Source organism: Ranitomeya imitator, chromosome 1 (genome assembly GCF_032444005.1).
Source record: "Ranitomeya imitator isolate aRanImi1 chromosome 1, aRanImi1.pri, whole genome shotgun sequence".
Classification (NCBI taxonomy): Eukaryota; Metazoa; Chordata; class Amphibia; order Anura; family Dendrobatidae; genus Ranitomeya; species Ranitomeya imitator.
Genome location: NC_091282.1, coordinates 842307947 through 842331236, shown reverse-complemented (window position 1 = coordinate 842331236; position 23290 = coordinate 842307947). Strand labels below are relative to the sequence as shown.

At 45.5% G+C, this 23290-nt stretch overlaps 1 protein-coding gene across 1 annotated transcript in view; it reads right to left on the bottom strand.

Annotated features, from left to right (window-relative positions):
* TMPRSS9 (transmembrane serine protease 9) overlaps window positions 1-23290 on the bottom strand; it is a 229271-nt gene that overhangs the window by 24804 nt on the left and 181177 nt on the right. Inside the window, exon 18 of the mRNA XM_069740847.1 lies at window positions 11990-12126. Coding sequence (XP_069596948.1) covers window positions 11990-12126 — 137 coding nt within the window. The remainder of the gene's footprint in view (window positions 1-11989; window positions 12127-23290) is intronic.

The following is a 23290-nucleotide window of genomic DNA, read 5'->3' as shown; positions in this document are numbered from 1 at the left end:
TCTAAACAACAGTATCACGGACCTGCCTGTTGTGTTCCTTGGTCTTCATGATGCTCTCTGTGCTTCAAACAGAACCCTGAGACTATCACAGAGCAGGTGCATTTATATGGAGACTTGATTACACACAGGTGGATTATATTTATCATCATTAGGCATTTAGGACAACATTGGATCATTCAGAGATCCACAATGAACTTCTGGAGTGAGTTTGCTGCACTGAAAGTAAAGGGGCCGAATAATATTGCAAGCCCCACTTTTCAGTTTTTACATTTCCACAAAAATGTAACATAACCAATAAATTTTGTTCAACTTCACAATTGTGTTCCACTTGTTGTTGATTCTTCACCAAAAATGTACATTTGGTATCTTTGTTTGAAGCATGATGTGTGGGAAATGGTTGAAAAGTTCCAGGGGGCCGAAAACTTTTGCAAGGCACTGTACTTATAAGTGAGTATTCAGATTAAACAGCAGGGGCTTGCAGCTGTTTTTCTGAGGCAACAAGTTACACTATATGTTTTACCACAGGAACAAGAATTTCTGCCCTGTCGCCAGTCCTGAAAGGTTGGAGACGTGGCAGAAACACTCACTCCTGTGGTACCTCAGGCAGGGAGATGTTAACTCTGAAAGCAGCAGCTATGAGCTTTTACTTTGTCGTCTGTATACTCTATGTTCAGAAGTGACTTATGATTTCATCCCTTGGCCAGATGCTGTGGTATGTACTGGAGCAGTTTTACATGGTCAGACACAGCATTTACACACTACTTAACAGGTGCACATTTATAACATTATCTCCACTCGGGAAAATTTTTTTAACACATCAAATCGGGAAACTTACTATTATTAAGATCTGTGGGCAACACGGTGGCAGCCTTGCAGCGTTTGGGTCCTCGGTTCACATCGCACCAAGGATAACATCTGTAAGGAGTTTGTATGTTCTCGTATTTGCGTGGATTTCCTCCCACATTCCAAATACATACTGATATGTCTTTAGTTTAAATAAAATGTACTTTGTACAAAGGACAGCCTGCTTCCACCCTTTAGCCAGGAACTGTAGTATGTGTTTTATGAACTGGAGCAGCTTTACATGGTTGGACACAGCAAATAACAGTATGTAGCAGAGGAACAGTTTTTTTTTTTTTTTTACGCATCCAATTGTGGAACTTATTATCAAGATCTATTAATATAAAAACTGAATTCCAGAGATGAGATCTGAAAGCTGTTAATCACACTCAGGTTTGCTGTTTTCCAGCATGTCCTCACTCTGCAGTTAGGAGAGCAGACTGTTTTTAAAAACTCCCAACTTATTCCAAAATCTATTGATTTAAAGTGGAATAAACTCAAAGCTCTGTTTTCCGCCCTTCATAAAACACTATATCCTCTAGATACAGCTCATTCCTCCTTCATAAGCTTCTCTGAGCTTGAAAAAAAAAAACCACAAGCCATAAATGCATGTCACTGCGATCAGCGTTTTTATAATTGATTTTTGCATTGGAACGGAAGTAGCTTTTTCTGCTGCAGATTTTCCTCATTAATTCTCAAATTAATTCTCTCGTACATGTGATTCTAGGATGTGGATGCTCAGATGGTATGAACAACATAGACCCAATACCTTCTAATTATGCATTTTAATGTATTCATTTTTTCCAATTTTTTAATTTTTTTTTATAAATGAATACACATTTTTCTCTAGTAAAATATTATATTTCCCATTATCAGTCACTTCTCTCCACATCTGCTGCACAGATCATTTACTCTTAAAATCTGCTTGAATCTGTTTTAACTTCTGTTTTTGCTAAAGCATCAGATTACAGCTGCCCATAAAAGTCTATGGAGAAAAGGGGGAGCAAAAGTAGGAAAGAAAGCAGATTATACTACAAGTAGAGCCTGAAAATGGGGAAAAATTAAAAATGCAGGATACAAGTCATGTAATGGCCAGAACTACTGTTATTCTGCATGTACACATGACTTATTTTCTCCTACGCCTGATTGGGGGACACAGGACCATGGGTGTTATGCTGCTGCCACTAGGAGGACACTAAGTTAACACATAAGAATAGCTCCTCCCCTTCAGTATACACCCTCCTGCTGGCTCTAAGTGAACCAGTTCTTGCTTAGTGTCTATAGGAGGCACTTGGGTCTGCTTTCAGACCCCACCGTTTTTATTTTCATTTTTATTCTATTTTTTCCGTTAACGGAGCGAATGGGGGCGACTGACCCTTTTTAGGTTCCGATCTCCCCTGAACCACCAACAGGCAAGCACGTGGAGCGTTCCTCCCGTATCCTTTCCTGCAACGTTGGATGCCAGCCCTGAGCTCACCTTACGGGCGACGGTTCATTCGCGTTCCAATCTCCCCCCTCCATAGCAGGCGACCACATGGAGTAGCCCTCCATCTACCTCTCCTGGAGCCAGGTGCATAGCCGGACACATTATGTATGGCGTTCGTGCAGCCCCCCACTGCATCACCACTGATATAGCGGATGACGCAAGGTGGCAGAAGCTCTCCACCCCCTCCCTGACTATGGTCACTGTGGATTGAGCAGCGGCCCAACGCATCTACCGTGAGTGTGCTCGGGGGGGGGGGGGGTCCTGGTCCCCGGGGTATAGTAGGTCCGCACCTCTAGGGTATAAAGCCCGGGTCTGTGGGTGGTCCGCAGGGTGGCGTTTTCTATAACGGAGCACCGCTCAGGATGGCACTAATAGCGGTCGCGACGCCGCAACCGCAAGCTTAAAAAATTTAGTCCCCGGCTTTTTCCTGCATACAGGCCGGAGTTCTTGGCCACGCTCACTGGCAATTACCGCCGCCCCCCTTTTCCAGCTCGTTCCCTGAGAAGCGATCTCACAAATCTCAGCGGCCATCTTGGGATACCCACAGCGCTGATGCTGCAGCACTGCTCCAGCCTTCCTTATCAGCGGTGCTGGATTCAGGACCATACATTGCGGACCTCCCCTGGAGACTCAAGACACAGGACCTGGGTAAGCTGCAGATACATAGCTTAACCCTTCCCCTGCTAGTGAGCACTCTCCTCAAGGCTACGATGTCTCAATCAAGGCCCCACAAAAAGTCTGGGAAAACCCACTCTGTATTTTTCGCTGCATGTACCTCTTGTAAGGTCTCATTACCCCAGGGTCACAATACTGCATTGTGCACAGCTTGTGAACCAGTGACTGCTCAGGAACCACCTGTTACTGACACCGAACCTAGTGAGCCTGGTCCCCCTGAGTGGGCTACCTCCCTTATCTGGTCTATGGCATCCCTGGCAAAAGCGTTAGAATCGTTCCGAGACCCCTCCTCTAACCAGGGCACTCTTACGGACGACGTTTCCGATCCTCAAAACCCCTCGTACTCTAGGGGTCGTACCTTGCCAAAAGGCTCTCGCCCTTCCAGAAAAAGGACTCGTGCCATATCCCCAGACCATCACCGGGATTCGAGTTCTGAGAGCTCCATTTCTCGCTCCCCTTCCTTTGGGGCTAGCAGAGCACCCATTTCAGAGGATGGTTCTGACACGTCCCTAGATCAGGAATTTCATCACGATCAGGAAACTCTCTGAGTCGGTGAATAAGACTTTGAAACTTGAGGAGGAACCTTTATCTAAAACGGATCATGCCGTGTCCTTTAAGAGTACCAAATGAGCTCACAAGGTATTCGCTACTCATCCTGAATTTAAGGAAATCGTTGAATCTCACAGGATCCGTCCTGATTTTTTTCGCTTCAACTCAAATTTGTCCTCTACTTCCACATCTTCTGGACCTGGCCGAGCACAATGGCGGGATAGAGGTCCTCAGACCTCTTGCAAACCTTCCCCTTCTTGGAGAGGCAGGCCTAGGCAGTCGGGGTCCAGACCGGGCAGGTCTCCCACACAATGACTCCCTGCAGTATCCGGAGGACACCCTCAAAGTAGGCGGTCACCTGCTTTCCTTCAGCGACGCGTGGCTCTCAGCCGTTCACGACGAATGGGTCTGCGACCTAGTGTCCTCCGGATACAAGACAGAATTCTCTCTTCCACCAAATCGCTTCTTCTTGTCTTCTCCCAGGGCAAAGGCATCAGAGTTCTTCCAGGCCATAAGCTCTCTAAAAGAAGACGGGGTTATTATCCCAGTCCCTCAAAGCGAAAGGTTTCAAGGTTTTTATTCAAACCTGTTCATTGTTCCAAAGAAGGACGGTACAGTACGGCCCATACTAGACATAAAACTGCTGAACAAGTTTGTCAGGGTGTGACGGTTCCGGATGGAATCGCTTCGTTCTGTCATCGCCTCCATGGAAAAAGGCGAGTTCCTGGCGTCCATAGACATCCAGGACGCTTACCTACACATTCCCATTTTACCTTCTCACCAAAGGTTCCTTTGCTTCGCAGTTCAGGAAGATCACTTTCAATTTGCTGCTCTGCCCTTCAGCCTCACCACCGCTCCCAGGGCATTCACCAAGGTCATGGTGGCTGTCGTGGCCATCTTTCATACCCGAGGTGTGGTGGTGTTACCGTATCTAGACGATATCCTCATCAAAGGCCCCTCTTTCCGCATCTGCAAGGAGGCCGTGAACATCACAATAGATACTCTTTCTCGCCTGGGTTGTAAGATAAACTTCAAAAAATCTTCCCCAGTACCGGCTCAGCGAATTTCCTTTTTAGTTATGATACTGGACTCGTCCCAGGGGTTAGTACTTCTTCCCCCGGAAAAGATCACAGTCTTACAGCGGGAAGCTCAGAAGCTCTCCCAACCTCATTCTCACTCTCTATGTTTCAGTATGAGAGTCCTCGGCAGGATGGTAGCAGCCATGGAGGATGTCCCATTCGCTCAACTACACCTCTGCCACTTACAGCATGCCCTCCTGGTTGTTTGGGACAGGAACCCGTTATCTCTCGATCGTCGTTTCCTCCTTCCCCAGTGAGTCACACAGTCTCTCAGGTGGTGGACTTTGAAGTGCTCCCTGAATCAAGCGAAGTCCTTCCTCCCAGTACATTGGCTAGTTGTAACAACAGATGCCAGTCTTCTGGGCTGGGGAGCAGTGTTCCACCATCACACTGCTCAGGGCCGCTGGTCTCTTCAGGAAGCTCGCCTGCCCATCAACATCCTGGAAATACGGGCAATCAGGTTGGCTCTTCTTCAATTCCATCCCTTCCTGACGGGTCGTCCCATCAGGATTCAGTCTGACAATGCCACGGCTGTGGCATAAATCAACCGGCAGGGGGGAACACGCAGCAAGGCAGCCATGACCGAGGTAGGCCACATTCTTCGTTGGGCCAAGGAAAACCGCTCTGATATCAGCGGTCCACATCCCGGGAGTGGATGACGTCCTCTTCTTGTATTCACGCTGACGGCGTACTTTGTCTGCCCTATTTTTCTGCCGGAGACACAGCGTTAATACAAGAAGAGGACGTTATCATAAGAAGATAGGAGGCCCTGGACCGCAACGCCCATCGTACCGGGACCGCCCCTGGGTGAGTATAATCTAACCTCTTTTTCTCATCTTTCAGGATACATCCGGGGCTTATCTACAGTATTCCAGAATACTGTAGATAAGCTCCTGATGCTGTTGGGCTTAGCTCACCTTCGATTTTGGGGGTGACAGGTTCCTTTTAAAGGGTTTGTCTGGAACTAACCTCTCGAGGTCATCCGGCACCCACGCTGATCATCGGTTACTAAGCAATGGACGGAGCGGGAGTGTTTCACTCCATACATCTGCCTCCTGCCGGAGCAAATTTTAGCTGTTTACTGGAGGTGACAGGGGTCAGACCTCCTCCACTGATCTCATATTGATGACCTTTCCAATGAACAGGTCATCAATATCTTAGTGCTTGACAACCCATTTAAGTGGAAATGACCCAAATTATACATGTGCTGAAGCAATATTAATTGGTCTGATTGCATGCTAATATATATATATATATATATATATATATATATATGTATATATATATATATATATATATATATTAAAACATTAATTTCAGGATGCTCTACATATAAAAAAGGTTTAAGGGTATGTGCACACGCTGCGGATTACTTTGCAGATTTTTCCAGACTGATTTTGGTAAATCCGCAGGAAAACCGCACTGCGGAATTACCGCAGATTTACCGCGATTTTTTTGCGGATTTTGTTCGGATTGCACCTTCGGTTTTACACCTGCGGATTCCTATTATTGAGCAGGTGTAAACCGCTGCGAAATCCGCACAAAGAATTGACATGCTGCGGAATAAACAACACTACGTTTCCGCGCGTTTTTTTCTGCAGCATGTGCACTGCGGATTATGTTTTTCATAGGTTTACATGGTACTATAAACTCATGGAAAACTGCTGCGGATCCGCAGCAAAATCCGCAACGTGTGCACATAGCCTAAAGGGGTATTTTAGCAAACAATAACTTCAAAATATCAACTAGATAGGTAATGATTGTTGGATTATTGGGGATCACGCCTTTGGATCACAGCTTGATCCCAGACAGTAGGAATTGAATCCATTTAATTCTTTTTGGGTACAGCCTTGTGGCCAGTGGAGAACAGGTAACAAAAATCCCAAATTCTCATGATCAGTGTGGGGAGATAGCAGGAGTTTAGGTGGGTGTATTATGGAGGGGACAGGATATGGACAGCCTTGTAGGTGCATCATTGTTAGTATTTTAGATTGAACTTGCTTGGTTATTGGTAGTGCAGAAATTCACAAAGAGAGGGATGGATTTATTGGGCAGCAGAATTGAGGGTGAATTTGAAAGGCGTAAAAGTTTTAATTTGGAGGCCGCAAAGAAGGATGTTGTAGTATTCTAGGTGGGAGATGAGGGCGTTTTTGATAACTGGTAGAAGGACAGATCAGGGCGGACATGGTGTTCAAGCAGTTTTGAGGTAAACCAGAATAGTGAGATGGGGCTACATAAAGAGGACAGGTTAAATTGCTTCACCACTACTGGACAACCACAGTTTTACTATTTCAGGAGCCCATTTAAAATAAAAACGGTATATACTCACCACGTGCTGCAGCGTCGTTCCTGTAATGTTGGCAACGTTGTTCCCAGAAAGTGACATGACTTTTCACGTGCAGGCCGCAGCCTGTAACCTCTTTCTGACATTAGACGTACTATCCCGTCGAGGTGGGGTGGGCCCGTATGACCACCGACGGGATAGTACATCATAGCGATCGGCCGCGCTCACGGGGGGAGCGTGGCCGGGTGTCAGCTGACTATCGCAACTGACATCAGGCACTATGTGCCAGGAGCGGTCACGGACCGCCCCGGCACATTAACCCCCGGCTCACTGCGATCAAACATGATCGCAGTGTTCCGGCGGTATAGGGAAGCATCGCGCAGGGAGAGGGCTCCCTGTGTGCTTCTCTGAGACACCCGGAGCAACGCGATGTGATCGCGTTGCTGCGAGGGTCTCTTACCTCCTCCTCCCTGCAGCAGACCAGGATCCAAAATGGCCACAGGTCTGCATCCGGGTCCTGCAGGGAGGTGGCTAACCAGCACCTGCTCAGAGCAAGCGCTGGTAAGCCTGCAGAAGTGCACGTCAGATCGCTGATCTGACACAGTGCACAGCAAAGTGTCAGATCAGCGGTCTTACACTATAACATGATGCCCCCCCCCCCCTGGAGCAATGTTATAGTGTAAAAAAAAATATTCACATGTGTAAAAAAATAAAACAAAAATTCCTAAAAAAAATTCCTAAAAAAATATATATATATATTGTTCCTATAAATACATTTCTTTAAATAAAAAAAAACAATAAAAGTACACATATTTAGTATTGCCACGTCCGTAACGACCCGACCTATAAAACTGTCCCACTAGTTAACCCCTTCAGTGATCACCATAAAAAAAAAAGAGGCAAAAAACAACGCTTTATTATCATACTGCCAAACAAAAAGAGGAACAACACGCAATCAGAAAGATGGATATAAATAACCATGGTACCGCTGAAAACGTCATCTTGTCCCGCAAAAATTGAGCCGCCATACAGCGTCATCAAAGAAAAAAGAAAAAAGTTATAGTCCTCAGAATAAAGCGATGCAAAAATAATTATTTTTTCTATAAAATAGTTTTCATCATATAAAAGTGCCAAAACATAAAAAAATGATATAAATGAGGTATCGCTGTATCGTACTGACCCGAAGAATAAAACTGCTTTATCCATTTTACCAAACGCGGAACGGTATAAATGCCTCCCCCAAAAGAAATTCATGAATAACTGGTTTTTGGTCATTCTGCCTCACAAAAATCGGAATAAAAAGTGATCAAAAAATGTCACGTGCCCGAAAATGTTACCAATAAAAACGTCAACTCGTCCTGCAAAAAACAAGACCTACATGACTCTGTACACCCAAATATGGAAAAATTACAGCTCTCAAAATGTGGTAGCGCAAAAAATATTTTTTGCTATAAAAGTAAATCAAATCCCCTTCATTAGTTAGGGAAAAATAAAAAAAAATTATTTATTTCCATTTTCCCATTAGGGTTAGGGCTAGGGTTGGGGCTAGGGTTAAGGCTACAGTTAGGGTTGGGGCTAAAGTTAGGGTTAGGGTTGGGGCTAAAGTTAGGGTTAGGATTACATTTACGGTTGGGAATAGGGTTGGGATTAGGGTTAGAGGTGTGGTTAGGGTTACTGTTAGGAATGGGGTTAGGGGTGTGTTTGGATTAGGGTTTCAGTTATAATTGGGGGGTTTCCACTGTTTAGGCACATCAGGGGCTCTCCAAACGCGACATGGCGTCCAATCTCAATTCCAGCCAATTCTGCGTTGAAAAAGTAAAACAGTGCTCCTTCCCTTCCGAGCCCTCCCACGCACCCAAACGGTGGTTTCCCCCCACATATGGGGTATCAGCATACTCAGGACAAATTGGACAACAACGTTTGGGGTCCAATTTCAACTGCTACTCTTGGAAAAATACAAAACAGGGGGCTCCAAAAAGTTTTTGTGGAAAAAAAAAAGATTTTATTTTCACGGCTCTGCGTTATAAACTGTAATGAAACACTTTGGGGTTCAAAGTTCTCACAAAACACCTAGATAAGTTCCTTGGGGGGTCTAATTTCCAATATGGGGTCACTTGTGGGGGGTTTCTAATATTTAGGTACATTAGGGGCTCTGCAAACGCAATGTGACGCCTGCAGACCATTCCATCTAAGTCTGCATTCCAAATGGCGCTCCTTCCCTTCCGAGCCCTCCCATGTACCCAAACGGTGGTTCCCCCCACATATGGGGTATCAGCGTACTCAGGACAAATTGTACCACAACTTTTGGGGTACAATTTCTTCTCTTACCCTTGGGAAAATAAAAAATTGGGGGCGAAAAGATAATTTTTGTGAAAAAATATGATTTTTTATTTTTACGGCTATGCATTATAAACTTCTGTGAATCGCTTAATGAGTCAAAGTGCTCACCACACATCTAGATAAGTTCCTTAGGGGGTCTACTTTCCAAAATGGTGTCACTTGCGGGGGGTTTCAATGTTTAGGCACATCAGAGGCTCTCCAAACGCAACATGGCGTCCCATCTCAATTCCTGTCAAATTTGCATTGAAAAGTCAAACGGCGCTCCTTCCCTTCCGAGCTCTCCCATCCGCCCAAACAGTGGTTTACCCCCACATATGGGGTATCAGCGTACTTAGGACAAATTGTACAACAACTTTTGGGGTCCAATTTCTTCTCTTACCTTTGGGAAAATAAAAAATTGGGGGCAAAAGGATCATTTTTGCGAAAAAATATGATTTTTTATTTTTACGGCTATGCATTATAAACTTCTGTGAATCGCTTAATGAGTCAAAGTGCTCACCACACATCTAGATAAGTTCCTTAGGGGGTCTACTTTACAAAATGGTGTCACTTATGGGGGGTTTCAATGTTTAGGCACATCAGGGGCTCTCCAAACCCAACATGGTGTCCCATCTCAATTCCAGTCAATTTTGCATTGAAAAGTCAAATGGCGCTCCTTCGCTTCCGAGCTCTGTCATGCGCCCAAACAGTGGTTTATCCCCACATATGGGGTATCGGCGTACTCAGGACAAATTGTTCAACAACTTTTGGGGTCCATTTTCTCTTGTTACCCTTGGTAAAATAAAACAAATTGGAGCTGAAGTAATTTTTTTGTGAAAAAAAGTTAAATGTTCATTTTTATTTAAACATTCCAAAAATTCCTGTGAAACACCTGAGGGGTTAATAAACTTCTTGAATGTGGTTTTGAGCACCTTGAGGGGTTCAGTTTTTAGAATTGTGTCACACTTGGTTATTTTCTATCGTATAGACCCCTCAAAATGACTTCAAATGAGATGTGGTCCCTAAAAAAAAAGTGGTGTTGTAAAAATGAGAACTTGCTGGTCAACTATTAACCCTTACGACTCCCTAACAAAAAAAAATTTTGGTTCCAAAATTGTGCTGATGTTAAGTAGACATGTGGGAAATGTTACTTATTAAGTATTTTGTGTGACATATTTCTGTGATTTAATTGCATAAAAATTCAAAGTTGGAAAATTGTGAAATTTTTGCCAAATTTCCATTTTTTTCACAAATAAACCCAGGTAATATCAAAGAAATTTTATCACTATCATGAAGTACAATATGTCTCGAGAAAACAATGTCAGAATCACGGGGATCCGTTGAAGCGTTCCAGAGTTATAGCCTCATAAAGGGACAGTGGTCAGAATTGTAAAAATTGGCCTGGTCATTAATGTGCAAACCACCTTTGGGGGTAAAGGGGTTAATATTTCATCAGAGCGGATGCCTGACCCAATGGAATATTGACAATCTAGCCAAAGAGCAGCAGCACATTGACTGCAACCTGATAGTGACTCTACAATGTCACGTCACCGCAAGGAACAGAGGCACAGACATTGCTGGAACGGCACTGCTGCAGGAAGCGAGTATGCGCCATTTATATTTTATTTGGACTTCTGAAATGAGTAGGCTTGGGTTGTCGAGTGGCGGACAATCCACTAATTAATCAACTTCTTCTGAAATCCCCTGCTGTCCTGTCTGTATACTCTCTTGCTTCCTCCCCTGCCAAGGAGATGTGGTATTATCAAACCATGTTCCATCACGGTCAGACACAGCCATTACACAGTACACAGCAGGGGCACATTTATAAGATTATCTCAGCACAGGAACATTTTTTTTTATACACATCCAATTATGGATCTTATTTTTATTTCAAGATCTAGTGAATAAATCAACTTTTGTCATGGGAAAACCCCTTTAATTCTTTTTTTTCTCCTCTCTAAGAAAACCGTCTCTTTTCTCTGCATTTATCATTCCCTTCTTCGACCCCTGACCCAGCTGCTCTCTCTTCCCCTCTGCCAGGGACTTTTGCAGTGACTCATGGCTCATACAGTGAAAATTGACTTGTTTCTACATCGAGCTTAGAAGGATTCAGCTATACTGTTTTTAATCACGTGATATCATAAATCTAATGGAAAACAGAATTAGCTGGTTAGAAGGACAACATGAGCAAAGGGTACGTTCCCACGGTCAGTAAATGCTGCGCGTTCAACGCTGCATACATCCGCTGCATCCAACCCGCAGCATCCAGATGTTACAGTATAGTGGATAGGATTTCAAGAAATCCCATGCCCACTATGCGTGCACCCACGGCTTCCCTGTGGAGACGGACATGCGGCGCCTCTTTCCAGACTGCAGCATGTCTATTTCTCTTGCAGAGACGCTCAGTCTCCACAACATAAATATCACCTGTGCAATGTTCAATGAACACATGCGGAATCACCTGCGCTCAAAAGCTGGCAGCGCTTTGGACAGAGCGGACATGTGCTGCGTGCAAAGCGGTGCCGATTAAGGACCGTGGGGACGTAGCCTAAGTGCACTGTGCTATATAATATGATAAAAATTTTGATGGGAGGGCTTCTTTAAGAATGTGTGTTATGGTTGCATGTTTGCAAGAAGACTGAAAAAAAAATGGGGTTAGTGATAGGTTGGTAAGTGGTAGAGGTGGTGAGGGCTTAGATAAATAAGGCAGCAAGGTTGGGATGAGGTAAGATAGAATTAAAAAAATAGAGTACTTACAGAGCAACTGTCCACACCGCCCTGCATGAAACCGGCACACATCATTCTGGGGCTAATCTGAATGGGGTAGAATTTTTTACAGGTTTGATCTCCTACAAGGGTGACTGAGGCCTTCTGTAGCTGCCTGGACATTGCTCCTGAAATGTACACAAAAAAGTAACAGTATTTCATAGATTTCAGAAAGGTATGCAAATTGCCTCTTCAGAGAGTAAGAGGACATGTACTTTAGCGCCACCTATTGGAAGTAGAAATCCTAAAAGTCAATATCAACCCTTTAACGAGCCTTGTCACATGACTTAGGGTAAGCTAAACCAGAATCTCAATTTACAGACACATGTTTCGAGGTGTTGCCCCTCCTCAGTGCAAATTAGAAGATCTGATTTTGCTGTATCAAATTGCTCTTGTCAGAATTATATAATAGAACTGGGCAATATGACTTCTACTTTTTTTTCTTTTTTTCTTAAAGAGGTTGTTTGGATACTTCATGTTGATAGGTCATCAATATCGGATCGGTAGTGGTCAGGCACCCCCACTTAACAGCACTTGTTCTAGAGAATATGAATGCTTGGACAATTCTTTTAAATACAAGGTACATTTCTCTATTTTGATTTTGATATTCTTTATTGCTACAGTGACATTTCATGCACAGTGCTTCCTTGTTTGCTTACCTACGAATAATATCTATTTCCCATAGTCCTCACCCTTTTCCATATGAGCCAACAGAAGTGTAGCGTGGCACGGGGCAGTGTGTGGACTTGTGCCGTCCTTGTGCTGTGAGGGCGTTACGCCCATGCAGGACACATGTAACCAATGTTGCCGGTTTGCCAGAACCAGTTGATTCACAGTGCAATGAGGGAGACCACCATTCAAAAATAAACTTTTTTTTTACTGAAGAATAAGTTTGTATGAACTATTACAGCAGATAGTAGGAATTTAATTTCAAGGACGCTTTAACAACAAGCAACACCATCACCCACATTTCCTTCTTCCCTGGAAACACTCTTATTCCTTACTTCAATCTTCTTCGCTTACTTCCTCTACTCTTTGCACAGTCTAGCACACTCTGGAATTTCCGTTTTCCTCTGCGTGGACCGCATGGATCGAGGTGTAACACTACAGTCCCTCACAGCAGTTTTTCCTCTGTGGGGACAACACGGGTCGAGGTGTAATGCTACGGCCCCTCACGGATACTCTCCGTTCCTAGCTGACTAATGAGGGCTAGTGATGACCGAGTACTAAAATGCTCGAGTACTTGGTACTCAAATTGAGCAGGTCAAACGCTCGGTTGGGCTCGACTGATAATAAAACATACAAAACCAATGATAAAATGGATTTTACAGGGAAAAAAATGTGTGGAAGCATTCTTTCTTGTATATAAGCCAAAATTAAAAAGAGAAAAAAACGCCTCCTCCATCCATTAATAGCCTGGCCATCTACAGTCGTATTTCCACGTCGACGATGACATAGTAGAGGGGGAAATAAAACTACACCCACAGGTAGACACCAGTAAATGTAATTTTAACATTTTATTTACCTTATCTGGACATGGGGTGTGTGTGACATGGTCAGATACAACCTGTTTAATTTATGAAGAAGGGAACCTGAAATTTACAAAGCCTATGCGGACAATGCAAGAATTGTCAAATATTAGAAGGAAGAAGGACTCCGATACACCCTGTATTGGACATAAACGAGGGTCTTATGCACGGTGTCTCATCATCATCAACCTCTTGAGACACTAATTCCTGTTCCCCACCGCCGTATTCTGACCGTGGCGGCTCAAATATTTGGGCATCACTACACACGATCTCCTCAAGTTCCTCTTGAAAGGTGTATGGTGTGAGGCCAGAATCAATAAATGTAAGTGTAAAGAGCTCCTCAGAGTGTGCGAGTGTGGGATCAGTTGTCTCCCAGGACTCGCAATGGTGGGAGGAAGGAGGATCAGGATAAGGAATATGTGGTCCACACTCTTGGTTAGTGAAATTGGACTATGTCTAAGACAGGGTGGTGCAGAGAAACATACTGGAAGCACTATCTGCCATCCAACTGACCACTTGTTTTGGCTTCAAGAGTTGTGTCCCGCTCTCCCCTGCAAAATGGACTCATTGTGGATGAGTGTGTTTGTTGTGCTCCAGCAGCAGGCACAGTTTCACCTGTTCCATGGCCTCTGCATGCACCATCAGCAGCATGTCCACTTCCCCGTCCATTACCGTATGGCTTGCGCATTTTAAATTAGGTATATAATATATGCCTGTAAACTTTCCGATATTAAAAGGGGAAAGAAAATATGTAGCTCTGAAAAGGACTTTTGTTTTTAGGTTATTATTATTTATATAGCACCATTAATTCCATGGTGCTGTTCATGAGAAGGGTTACATACAAAGTTATAGATATCATTTACAGTAAACAAATTTATGATGACAGACTGGTACAGAGGGGAGCAGCAGCAATATACATATAGAAGGACTGAAAGGAAGTAAACCCTGTCTATATGCCTCTAATCCAAAACTATCCCTCCTCCACCAGCTACCACTACACTGAATTTAGGTAACTGGTTTTACTAGAGAAAGGACAGTATGTAGCATTGAAAAGGACTTTTGTTTGAATGGTACAGCAGCGGTATACAAGTACTGCAATAGCAATTAAACATCGCCAACATGCCTGCTCTAATCTAAGCTCTCCCTGCCTATGGGGGGCTGGATTATACTATACAGAGTCAGCCTATGGGGAGTGCATTATACTATAGAGTCTGCCTATGGGGGGTGCATTATATATAGAGTGTGCCTATGGGGAGTGCATTATAATATATAGCGTCTAACTAGGGGGAGTGCATCATACTATATGGAGGCCTATGGGGAGTGCATTATACTATATGGAGGACTATCTGGTGCAGTACACTATATGGAGTCTATCAAGGGGGGCCATCATACAGTGTGGAGATTACTGTGACGAGGCCATTATTCAGTGTTAGAGCCATCAGTTTCGGGGACACTAAGAGGTCAGTATATATACAGTGAGGGGTCAGTATACTGTGTGGGTGGTACTATACAGTGAGGGGGCATTATACCGTGTATAAAAGAGCATCATACTGTTTATAGGGGAGTTGTACAGGGGGAAGACTCTGGATATTATTAAATTTAAAGTGGGCACTTATTCTTATAGTGGAACTCAGGTTACTGTGACGGTCAAAGGGGCGCACACAGGGCAATATTACTTTTTAGGGGACAAAATGTGGGCATTGCTTTCTAGGGCACTTGCACCTGGCATTACTATATTCTAGAGCAGTGTTCCCCAACTCCAGTCCTCAAGAGCCACCAACAGGTCATGTTTTCAGGATTTCCTTTGTATTTCACAGGTGATGGAATTATTGCCTGTGAAGGTGATGCAGTTATCACCTGGGCAATACTAAGGAAATCCTGAACACATGACCTGTTGGTGGCTCTTGAGGACCAGAGTTGGGGAACACTGTTCTAGAGAGTTGCTTTAGAATTTAGAGGTCACAGAGAACCACACAGCAGGAGCAGTAATAGGGACACATACGGCAGCAGCGGCTCAGTATTGGGGTATCAGCAGGATGAGGAGTTTGTGCAGGTTGGGAATAGATGGTGATGGCTGGAATGTGAGAACTGAAATGTGTCTTTATTGTAATCTCTGCAGCCGAGTCCTGGCTGGAAGAAGTTGTCATGTCGGTCTGGGCCAGATGGAAAAGACGGGAAAAGTGAACGATTCCATCAGAAAGAATGTCAGTGGTAAGTCACCATCTGTGATCTCTTATATGTTCTGTAGGACTGGTAACTACCATTGACCATATGGCGGTAATATCCATATTGGTCTTTATATAGAGATTATCTTCAGTAACAGTGCTGTCATCTGCTGAGGTTCTCCTCCACTATTAGGCTGTGTGCACACGTTGCGGTTTTTTCGCGGTTTTTCCCGATAAAAACGCTATAAAACCGCAAAAAAACCGCATACAATAAGCATCCCATCATTTAGAATGAATTCCGCATGTTTTGTGCACATGATGCGTTTTTTTCCGGGAAAAAAACGCACCGCGGTAAAAAACGCAACATGTTCATTAATTTTGCTTTTTTTTGCGGATTTCCCACTACAAAATGGATTGGGAAGTGTCCAGAAAAAACTGCGGCAAAAACGCGACAAAACCGCGGCAAAAACGCGCCAGAATTGCGGCAAAAACGCATGCTTTTTTTTGCGGATTTCTTGCAGAAAATGTCCGGTTTTTCTCAGGAATTTTCTGCGAGAAATCCTTAGGCCATGTGCACACGTTCAGTATTTTTCGAGGTTTTTTCGCTATAAAAACGTGATAAAAACGCGAAAAAAAAACGCTTACATATGCCTCCTATTAATTACAGTGTATTCCGCATTTCTAGTGCAAATGTTGCTTTTTTTTCCGCGAAAAAAATCGCATTGCGGGAAAAAAAGCAACATGTTCATTAAAAATGCGGAATTGCGGTGACTCCGCACACCTAGGAGTGCATTGATCTGCTTACTTTCCGCATGGGGCTGTGCACACCATGCGGGAAGTAAGCAGATTATGTGCGGTTGGTACCCAGGGTGGAGGAGAGGAGACTCCACAGACTGGGCACCATATAATTAGTAAAAATAAAAGAATTAAAATAAAAAATAGTCATATACTTACCCTCTGATGGCCCCGGAGTCTTCCCGCCTCTCAGCGGTGCATGCTGCCGCTTCTGTTCCTATAGATGGTCTGTGTGAAGGACCTGCGATGACGTCGCGGTCCTGTGATTGATCGCGTAACCGCGACGTCATCGAAGGTCCTGCACACACACACCATCTATAGGAACGGACGCCGCTGAGGAGATCGGCTGTTTGCAGGTAAGTATAACCATTTTTAAAAAAAATTTTTTTATTATTTTTAGACATTCTATCCTTTACTATAGATGCGGCATAGGCAGCATCTATAGTAAAAAGTTGGTCACACTTGTCAAATTGACCAACCTGTCAGTCAGTTTTCCAAGCGATGCTACAGATCGCTTGGAAAACTTTAGCATTCTGCAAGCTAATTACGCTTGCAAAATGCTAAAAAAACGCAAAAAAAAAATCCGGATTTCTTGCAGAAAATTTCCGGTTTTCTTCAGGAAATTTCTGCAAGAAATCCTGATGTGTGCACATACCCTTAGGGTGCGTCACCCAGTTGTAATCAAGGTTACCTGGTTAGGGGCCCACTCAGAAGTTTTGACCCCCCTGAACCAAAACCCTAGCTACGCCTCTGATGATAACGATACACGGGTCTTCAATGGGAAACATGGGCAGCATTTCCATCTAGCATAAGTTGACAGCACCTGATGGCTGCAACAAGCCAGCTTAACAAAGAATCTCTGAAGATGTGGGTAGTTTTACAAAGCTCACAAATACAGAGTAGGTCTATGGGCTCCCATACACATCAGACTAATGTCGGCTGAATCCTCCGATATCAACAGGTTCAGCCGACAGACTAATGTGTATGGTGGTGGTGCCGGCCAACTGATTGTTGCTGGAGATGTCGATCTGGCTTGTCCGATATCGAACTACAGGTTGTTGTATTGTACTCCTGCAGATAGACCTTCATAGAGAATGCAGTCAACAGTGGTGGCCGCATGCTCTGGATAATTTTACGTCTTCCCCTAAGCCTTTGAGAAGTAAACACTACCATAAGGCAGACTGACTGAAGGATACCTCCAAAAATCGTTTTCCAGGCCGAAGAATCAATGCACAAGACATGTTTCTTGCTCCATGGCGGGTGGAAACATCTAAACACACCTTACCAAATGCTTGGTTCCCATCTATCTCCATCCAGAGCTGTCAATCAAAGAAGAGGGGGTAAGAGGGAAAACAAGCAGCTGGCAAGGTGTATCCAAATGATAGGCTGAGCCCTGATGCACAGAGCTGGGAGACTTTTTTTGAACTGTCATTCTGTGCTGACAGAGTCCTTTAAATGGAATCTGTCAGCAGGTTTTTCTACTTAATCTGAAAGCAGCATGAGGTACAGAAACACTAATTCCAGAGTGTCACTTATTTTATGCCATAGTTTCAATACAATCAGTGTTTTTTCAGCAGGAGCCTGACTATGTCCCATGTGCAGGCTAGTCAGGCTATTCTGTGTAACCCCGCCCCACCACTGATTGCTGACAATCACAGTGTACACAGAAATCTACGAATCGCTGCTGTGGGCGGGGTTACACAGGGCTCAATATTTTCAGCGCTACTACAACTACAGCAGGGAAAACAGGGAATCTTATCAAAACTGCACCAAGCAGTCCAGTAAGTGATGCATCGTTGGAATCAGGGTCTCTGCCCATATATCTTGCTGCTCTCATATTACAAAGGAAAACTTTGTGACAAATTCCTTTTACAATGACAGCAATCAGCCCAGATAGTGATACATAGCAGAAATCAGGGTATTTCCAGCTCTGTTTTTTGTGTGGAATGAGTTGCAGTTTTTATTAATATAATTCAGAGGGCACAAGTGACATTTTGATTACCTTTTAAAATGATTTTGACTGCTGCGGAATAAGCTAAAAATCATGTCGTGTCAAGGAGAGGGTTGGATATTGATTTATAGGTTAACTAGTTCCAATAGGTGTCACTAGAGAGCCAGTGTTCTTTTTTATGGCTGTCAAAAACGAGTTCTTCAAGTGGAAACCTCTTCAGGAAAATCTCCTTCTTTGGGTATGTTTCCTTTTTAAGATGCTGGCAGAACCACCAACACAAAAACCCTTAAAGGGAACCTGTCACCCCGCTTTTTCAGATTGAGATAAAAATACTGTTAAATAGGGCCTGCGCTGTGCGTTACTATAGTGTATGTAGTGTACCCTGATTCCCCACCTATGCTGCGAAATACATTACCAAAGTCGCCGTTTTCGCCTGTCAATCAGGCTGGTCAGGTCAGGTGGGCGTGGTGACATCGCTGTTTCTTCCCCAGCTTTCCGTTGGTGGCGTAGTGGTGTGCGCATGTCCAAGTTCCGAATCCACTGCGCACAGGTGAAGCAAAAGCGCGCGATCTGCGCTATTACCCTTGTCATCGGTGGGGGCAGCCATCTTCCTGAGGCCGCGCGTGCGCAGATGGAGTGCTCTGCTGCACGGGGCTTCAGGAAAATGGCCATGGGATGCCGCGCGTGCGCAGATGGAGATCGCGGCCGCCATTTTCCTGAAGCCGAGATGCAAACTCGGCTTTGGGAAAATGGCCACCGTGCTCTCCATCTGCGCACGCGCGGCATCCCGCGGCCATTTTCCTGAAGCCCCGTGCAGCAGAGCACTCCATCTGCGCACGCGTGGCCTCAGAAAGATGGCCGCCCCCACCGATGACAAGGGTAATAGCGCAGATCGCGCGCTTTTGCTTCACCTGCGTGCAGTGGATTCGGAACTTGGACATGCGCACACCACTACGCCACCAACGGAAAGCTGGGGAAGAAACAGCGATGTCACCACGCCCACCTGACCTGACCAGCCTGATTGACAGGCGAAAACGGCGACTTTGGTAATGTATTTCGCAGCATAGGTGGGGAATCAGGGTACACTACATACACTATTATAACGCACAGCGCAGGCCCTATTTAACAGTATTTTTATCTCAATCTGAAAAAACGGGGTGACAGGTTCCCTTTAAGGCCGGGGTCACACTAGACCGTAATACGGACGAGTGCAATGCGATAAAAAATCGCATAGCACTCGTCCCAATGTTAATCAATGGGGCAGCTCCCATCATCCGATATTTTCTCGGCCGTATTCAGGATCCGAGTGAAATCGCAGCATGCTGCGATTGTCAGCGTTTCTCGGCCGAGAATCGCCAATGAAAGTCTATGGGGGTGAGAAAAAATAGCACAGCACACGGACCATCAGTGTGACTTGCGAGAAATTCTCAGGCATTAGGCAGGTGACAGGAAAGGCTCAGCCATTATTTGCTCATTTTGCAAGTGTGTGAGAAAATCTCACCATACGGATGCCATACGGATGTCACACGGATGTCACACGGATCATTTGATGCGAGAAAATCGCATCTTCGCACTGCACACGGATCACTGTTTTGGTAACATTTGTGCGATTCTCGTCCGTCAAAAACGGACCGTTTTTTTATACGTTATGTGTGTCCCCGGCCTAAGAGAAACACCAGCAATTGTTTCCCTGAAGTGTCTTCACTGGCAACTTTACAGACGTTTTTCTGGTAACTCCGTCACCAGGGTCTTTACTATATGCCTTCAAGTGTGTTGAGCAGGAGGCTTTATTTGGATGAATGAACAAGTTTCATCTTTTAACCCCTTTTAGATGCCAGTGCATACGCTGAGTCTTCCCAGGCGAAGCTGCTTTGGTAAAAAAAAAAACTCGTAATTTTCATGAAGCAGATTTGCCAAGGTTGTTTCTGGTTGTACATACCATTGGAGAATTTCTGCTCCAAAAACTCCTCAAAAAAGTAAAAGTGCGCATAGCCTTTGTTATGCCGAAATAGCCACCGAGTTTTAGGACTGGCGGAACGCACCAAATAATAATTGGAGATGATATAAGGTGCGTTCGCAGTCTGGGGTCCACCGTGCAGCTAAGACACCTGCTGCTTGGTTATGACGGACTATATGGCGGTATAATGTGAGTATACACACGGGTTAGTGGGTTAGCTTCACCTGGTATGAAGGAAGCGAACACTGTTGCGTCACAGGGCCGCGATACCGCACAGAGAGCACAAGCAAGACGACACAGAACTCTGCCCCAAGACTCAGGGTAAAAGTCCCTCTAGATCTCTTGCGCTTGACACCGCTACTGCAGTGCCAGGGAAACTAACGTAAATATTTTCCGCACAGGAGTGCATGCAGCGCCACTCTGGCAGATGCCACTAACCACCCTAAGTAGGGCTAGGAAAGCGCACTATCTGTGCACGGCGCCACTCTGGCCGTCACTGCTAACTGGATTAGCAACTTGTGCAATTGTGCAGGATAGCACTGTCGGGCGCAAGGTAGCTATATCATTCGCGAGCAGGCAACAACACTAGGGATGGGAATGATTCGGAGCTTTCATTTATCGACAGGCATTCATCCACACACGCATAAGTTTACACTAGCGCATGACCGAGCGGCCATGCAAACCTTTTAGGCTATGTGCACACGTTGCGGATTAGGAATTTCTGGTGCGGATTATGCCTCTCCTGGCAGAGAAAGCACCTGCGGATCTGTTGCGTTTTTTTGTGCGGTTCCCCAGCGTTTTTTGTGCGTTTTTGCTGCGGTTTTCTGGCGGATTTGCTGCATTTTTTACCCCTGCGGTTTTCTATAATGGAATGGGTACAAAAACGCTGCAGATTCACAAAAAAGAAGTGACATGCTACTTCTTTTAAACTGTAGCGTTTCCGCAGCGGATTTTCCGCAAAGTGTGCACAGCAGTTTTTTTTTCTCATTCAGTTACATTGTACTGTAAATCAATTGTGGATCTGCAGCGTTTCTGCACCTCAAAAAACGCTGCGAATCCGCAACGTGTGCACATACCCTTATAGCAGTAGCGCTCCGGGACCTTCCTGATGGTCCAATAGGAGCCGCAACAGGACCTGAGCATGTGACCCCCGACCTCCAATGGGAGGTCTTCCTTTGGGCATGCTCAGTGTGGGAAATAAAGGACTTAGTCCTTGAAACGCCTGCTTGGTGCTGAACAGTGCTGGCTACAAAGGCAGAGCCTGGAAAGGCAGCAGTACCCAAGCACACAGTATCAGCTAGAGCCAGATGCTAGTATCGACGTCACTGCTGAGCAGGTTCCACTGCGGCTGGAGGAGGAAGGGAGACCGCAGTGGACGTGGTTTGAGATTCCCCCTGTGCAGCAGCGGGAACTCAACACCTAACATTACCCCCCCCTTGGGCCTCACTTCAAAGGCTGCAATGAGCAGCGGAGTCTAAATGTGCTCTCCAGGTCCTGTCTGGGCCGTGACCCTTCTAGTCCACCAGATAGTACTTTTTGACACGTACCACCTTGCACCCCAAGATAGCATTCACCTCGTACTCATCCGTGGACGAACCCGATGTCCCGGCAGATGACTCGGAAAACCGGGACATGTAAATGCGCTTTAAGAGGGACACATGAAAGGTGTTGGTGATACCCAGGCATGGAGGAAGAGCCAGACGATAGACCACAGGGTTAACCTGTTCCAGAAACTTGAAGGGACCTAAGTAGCGAGGCGCAAACTTAGTGGACTCAACTCGCAGCCTGATATTGCGGGCGGAGAGCCACACTAAGTCGCCAGGAGCAAAGGTCGGAGCAGGGCGCCGATGTGCATCGGCACAGACCCTCATTCCTTGGAGGCCCGGATGGCATCCTGTGTATGGTCCCAGATGTTCCGTGCCTCCATTGCCCAGTCTGCCACCCTAGATTTGGTGGAAGACACGGGCATCGGCACAGGAACCCGCGGATGCTGGCCGTAATTAAGGAGGAATGGTGTCTGCCCAGTGGAGTCGGCTATGGCACTGTTCAAGGCAAACTCCGCCCACGGTAGCAGGGATGCCCAGTCATCCTGCCTGGCCGAGACAAAATGTCATAGGTATGTGACCAGGGTCTGGTTGGCCCTCTCTACCAACCCATTCGTCTCAGGATGGTACGCTGAAGAGAGATTCAGCTCAATACTAAGTAGGCGACAAAGCTCTCTCCTGAACCGAGACACAAACTGGGGACCCCGGTCACTGACAATCTTATCAGGCATACCGTGTAAGCGGAAGACATATTTGACAAACAACGCCGCCAAGGCCTGTGCAGAAGGTAACCGTGGGAGAGGCACCAAATGCACCATTTTAGAGAAATGACCGGTAACTACCCAAATAACAGTGCAGCTACGGGACTTGGGTAAGCCAACCACAGAGTCCATCCTGACCATCTCCCAGGGCCTATCAGCCACCGGTAGGGGGTAAAGTAGCCCAGCAGGCCGTTGTCGAGAAGACCTATTCTTGGCACAGGAGACGCACACCCGAATATAGTCTTTGACGTCACGGGCCATATGCGGCCACCAGTACGTCCTCGCCAAAAGCTCTGATGTCCTCTTGATCCCAAAATGTCCACCCACCTTGGACGAGTGAGCCCAAAAGAGAACCTCCGGTCACAAATTAGCTGGCACGAAAGTCTTGCCTGGGGGCACAGTGTAGCGACACCGGAGCCACAGTTCTCAGACTCTCGGAGGGGACAATTAGCCGAGGCTCCTCCTCCTCAGATGACACCACGGAGCGGGAGAGAGCGCCGGCACGAATGTTCTCCCCGAATAGGAAATGAAGGGTGAAGTGGGACAGGGAGAAGAACAGAGACCAGCTAGCCTGGCGAGAATTTAGCCGC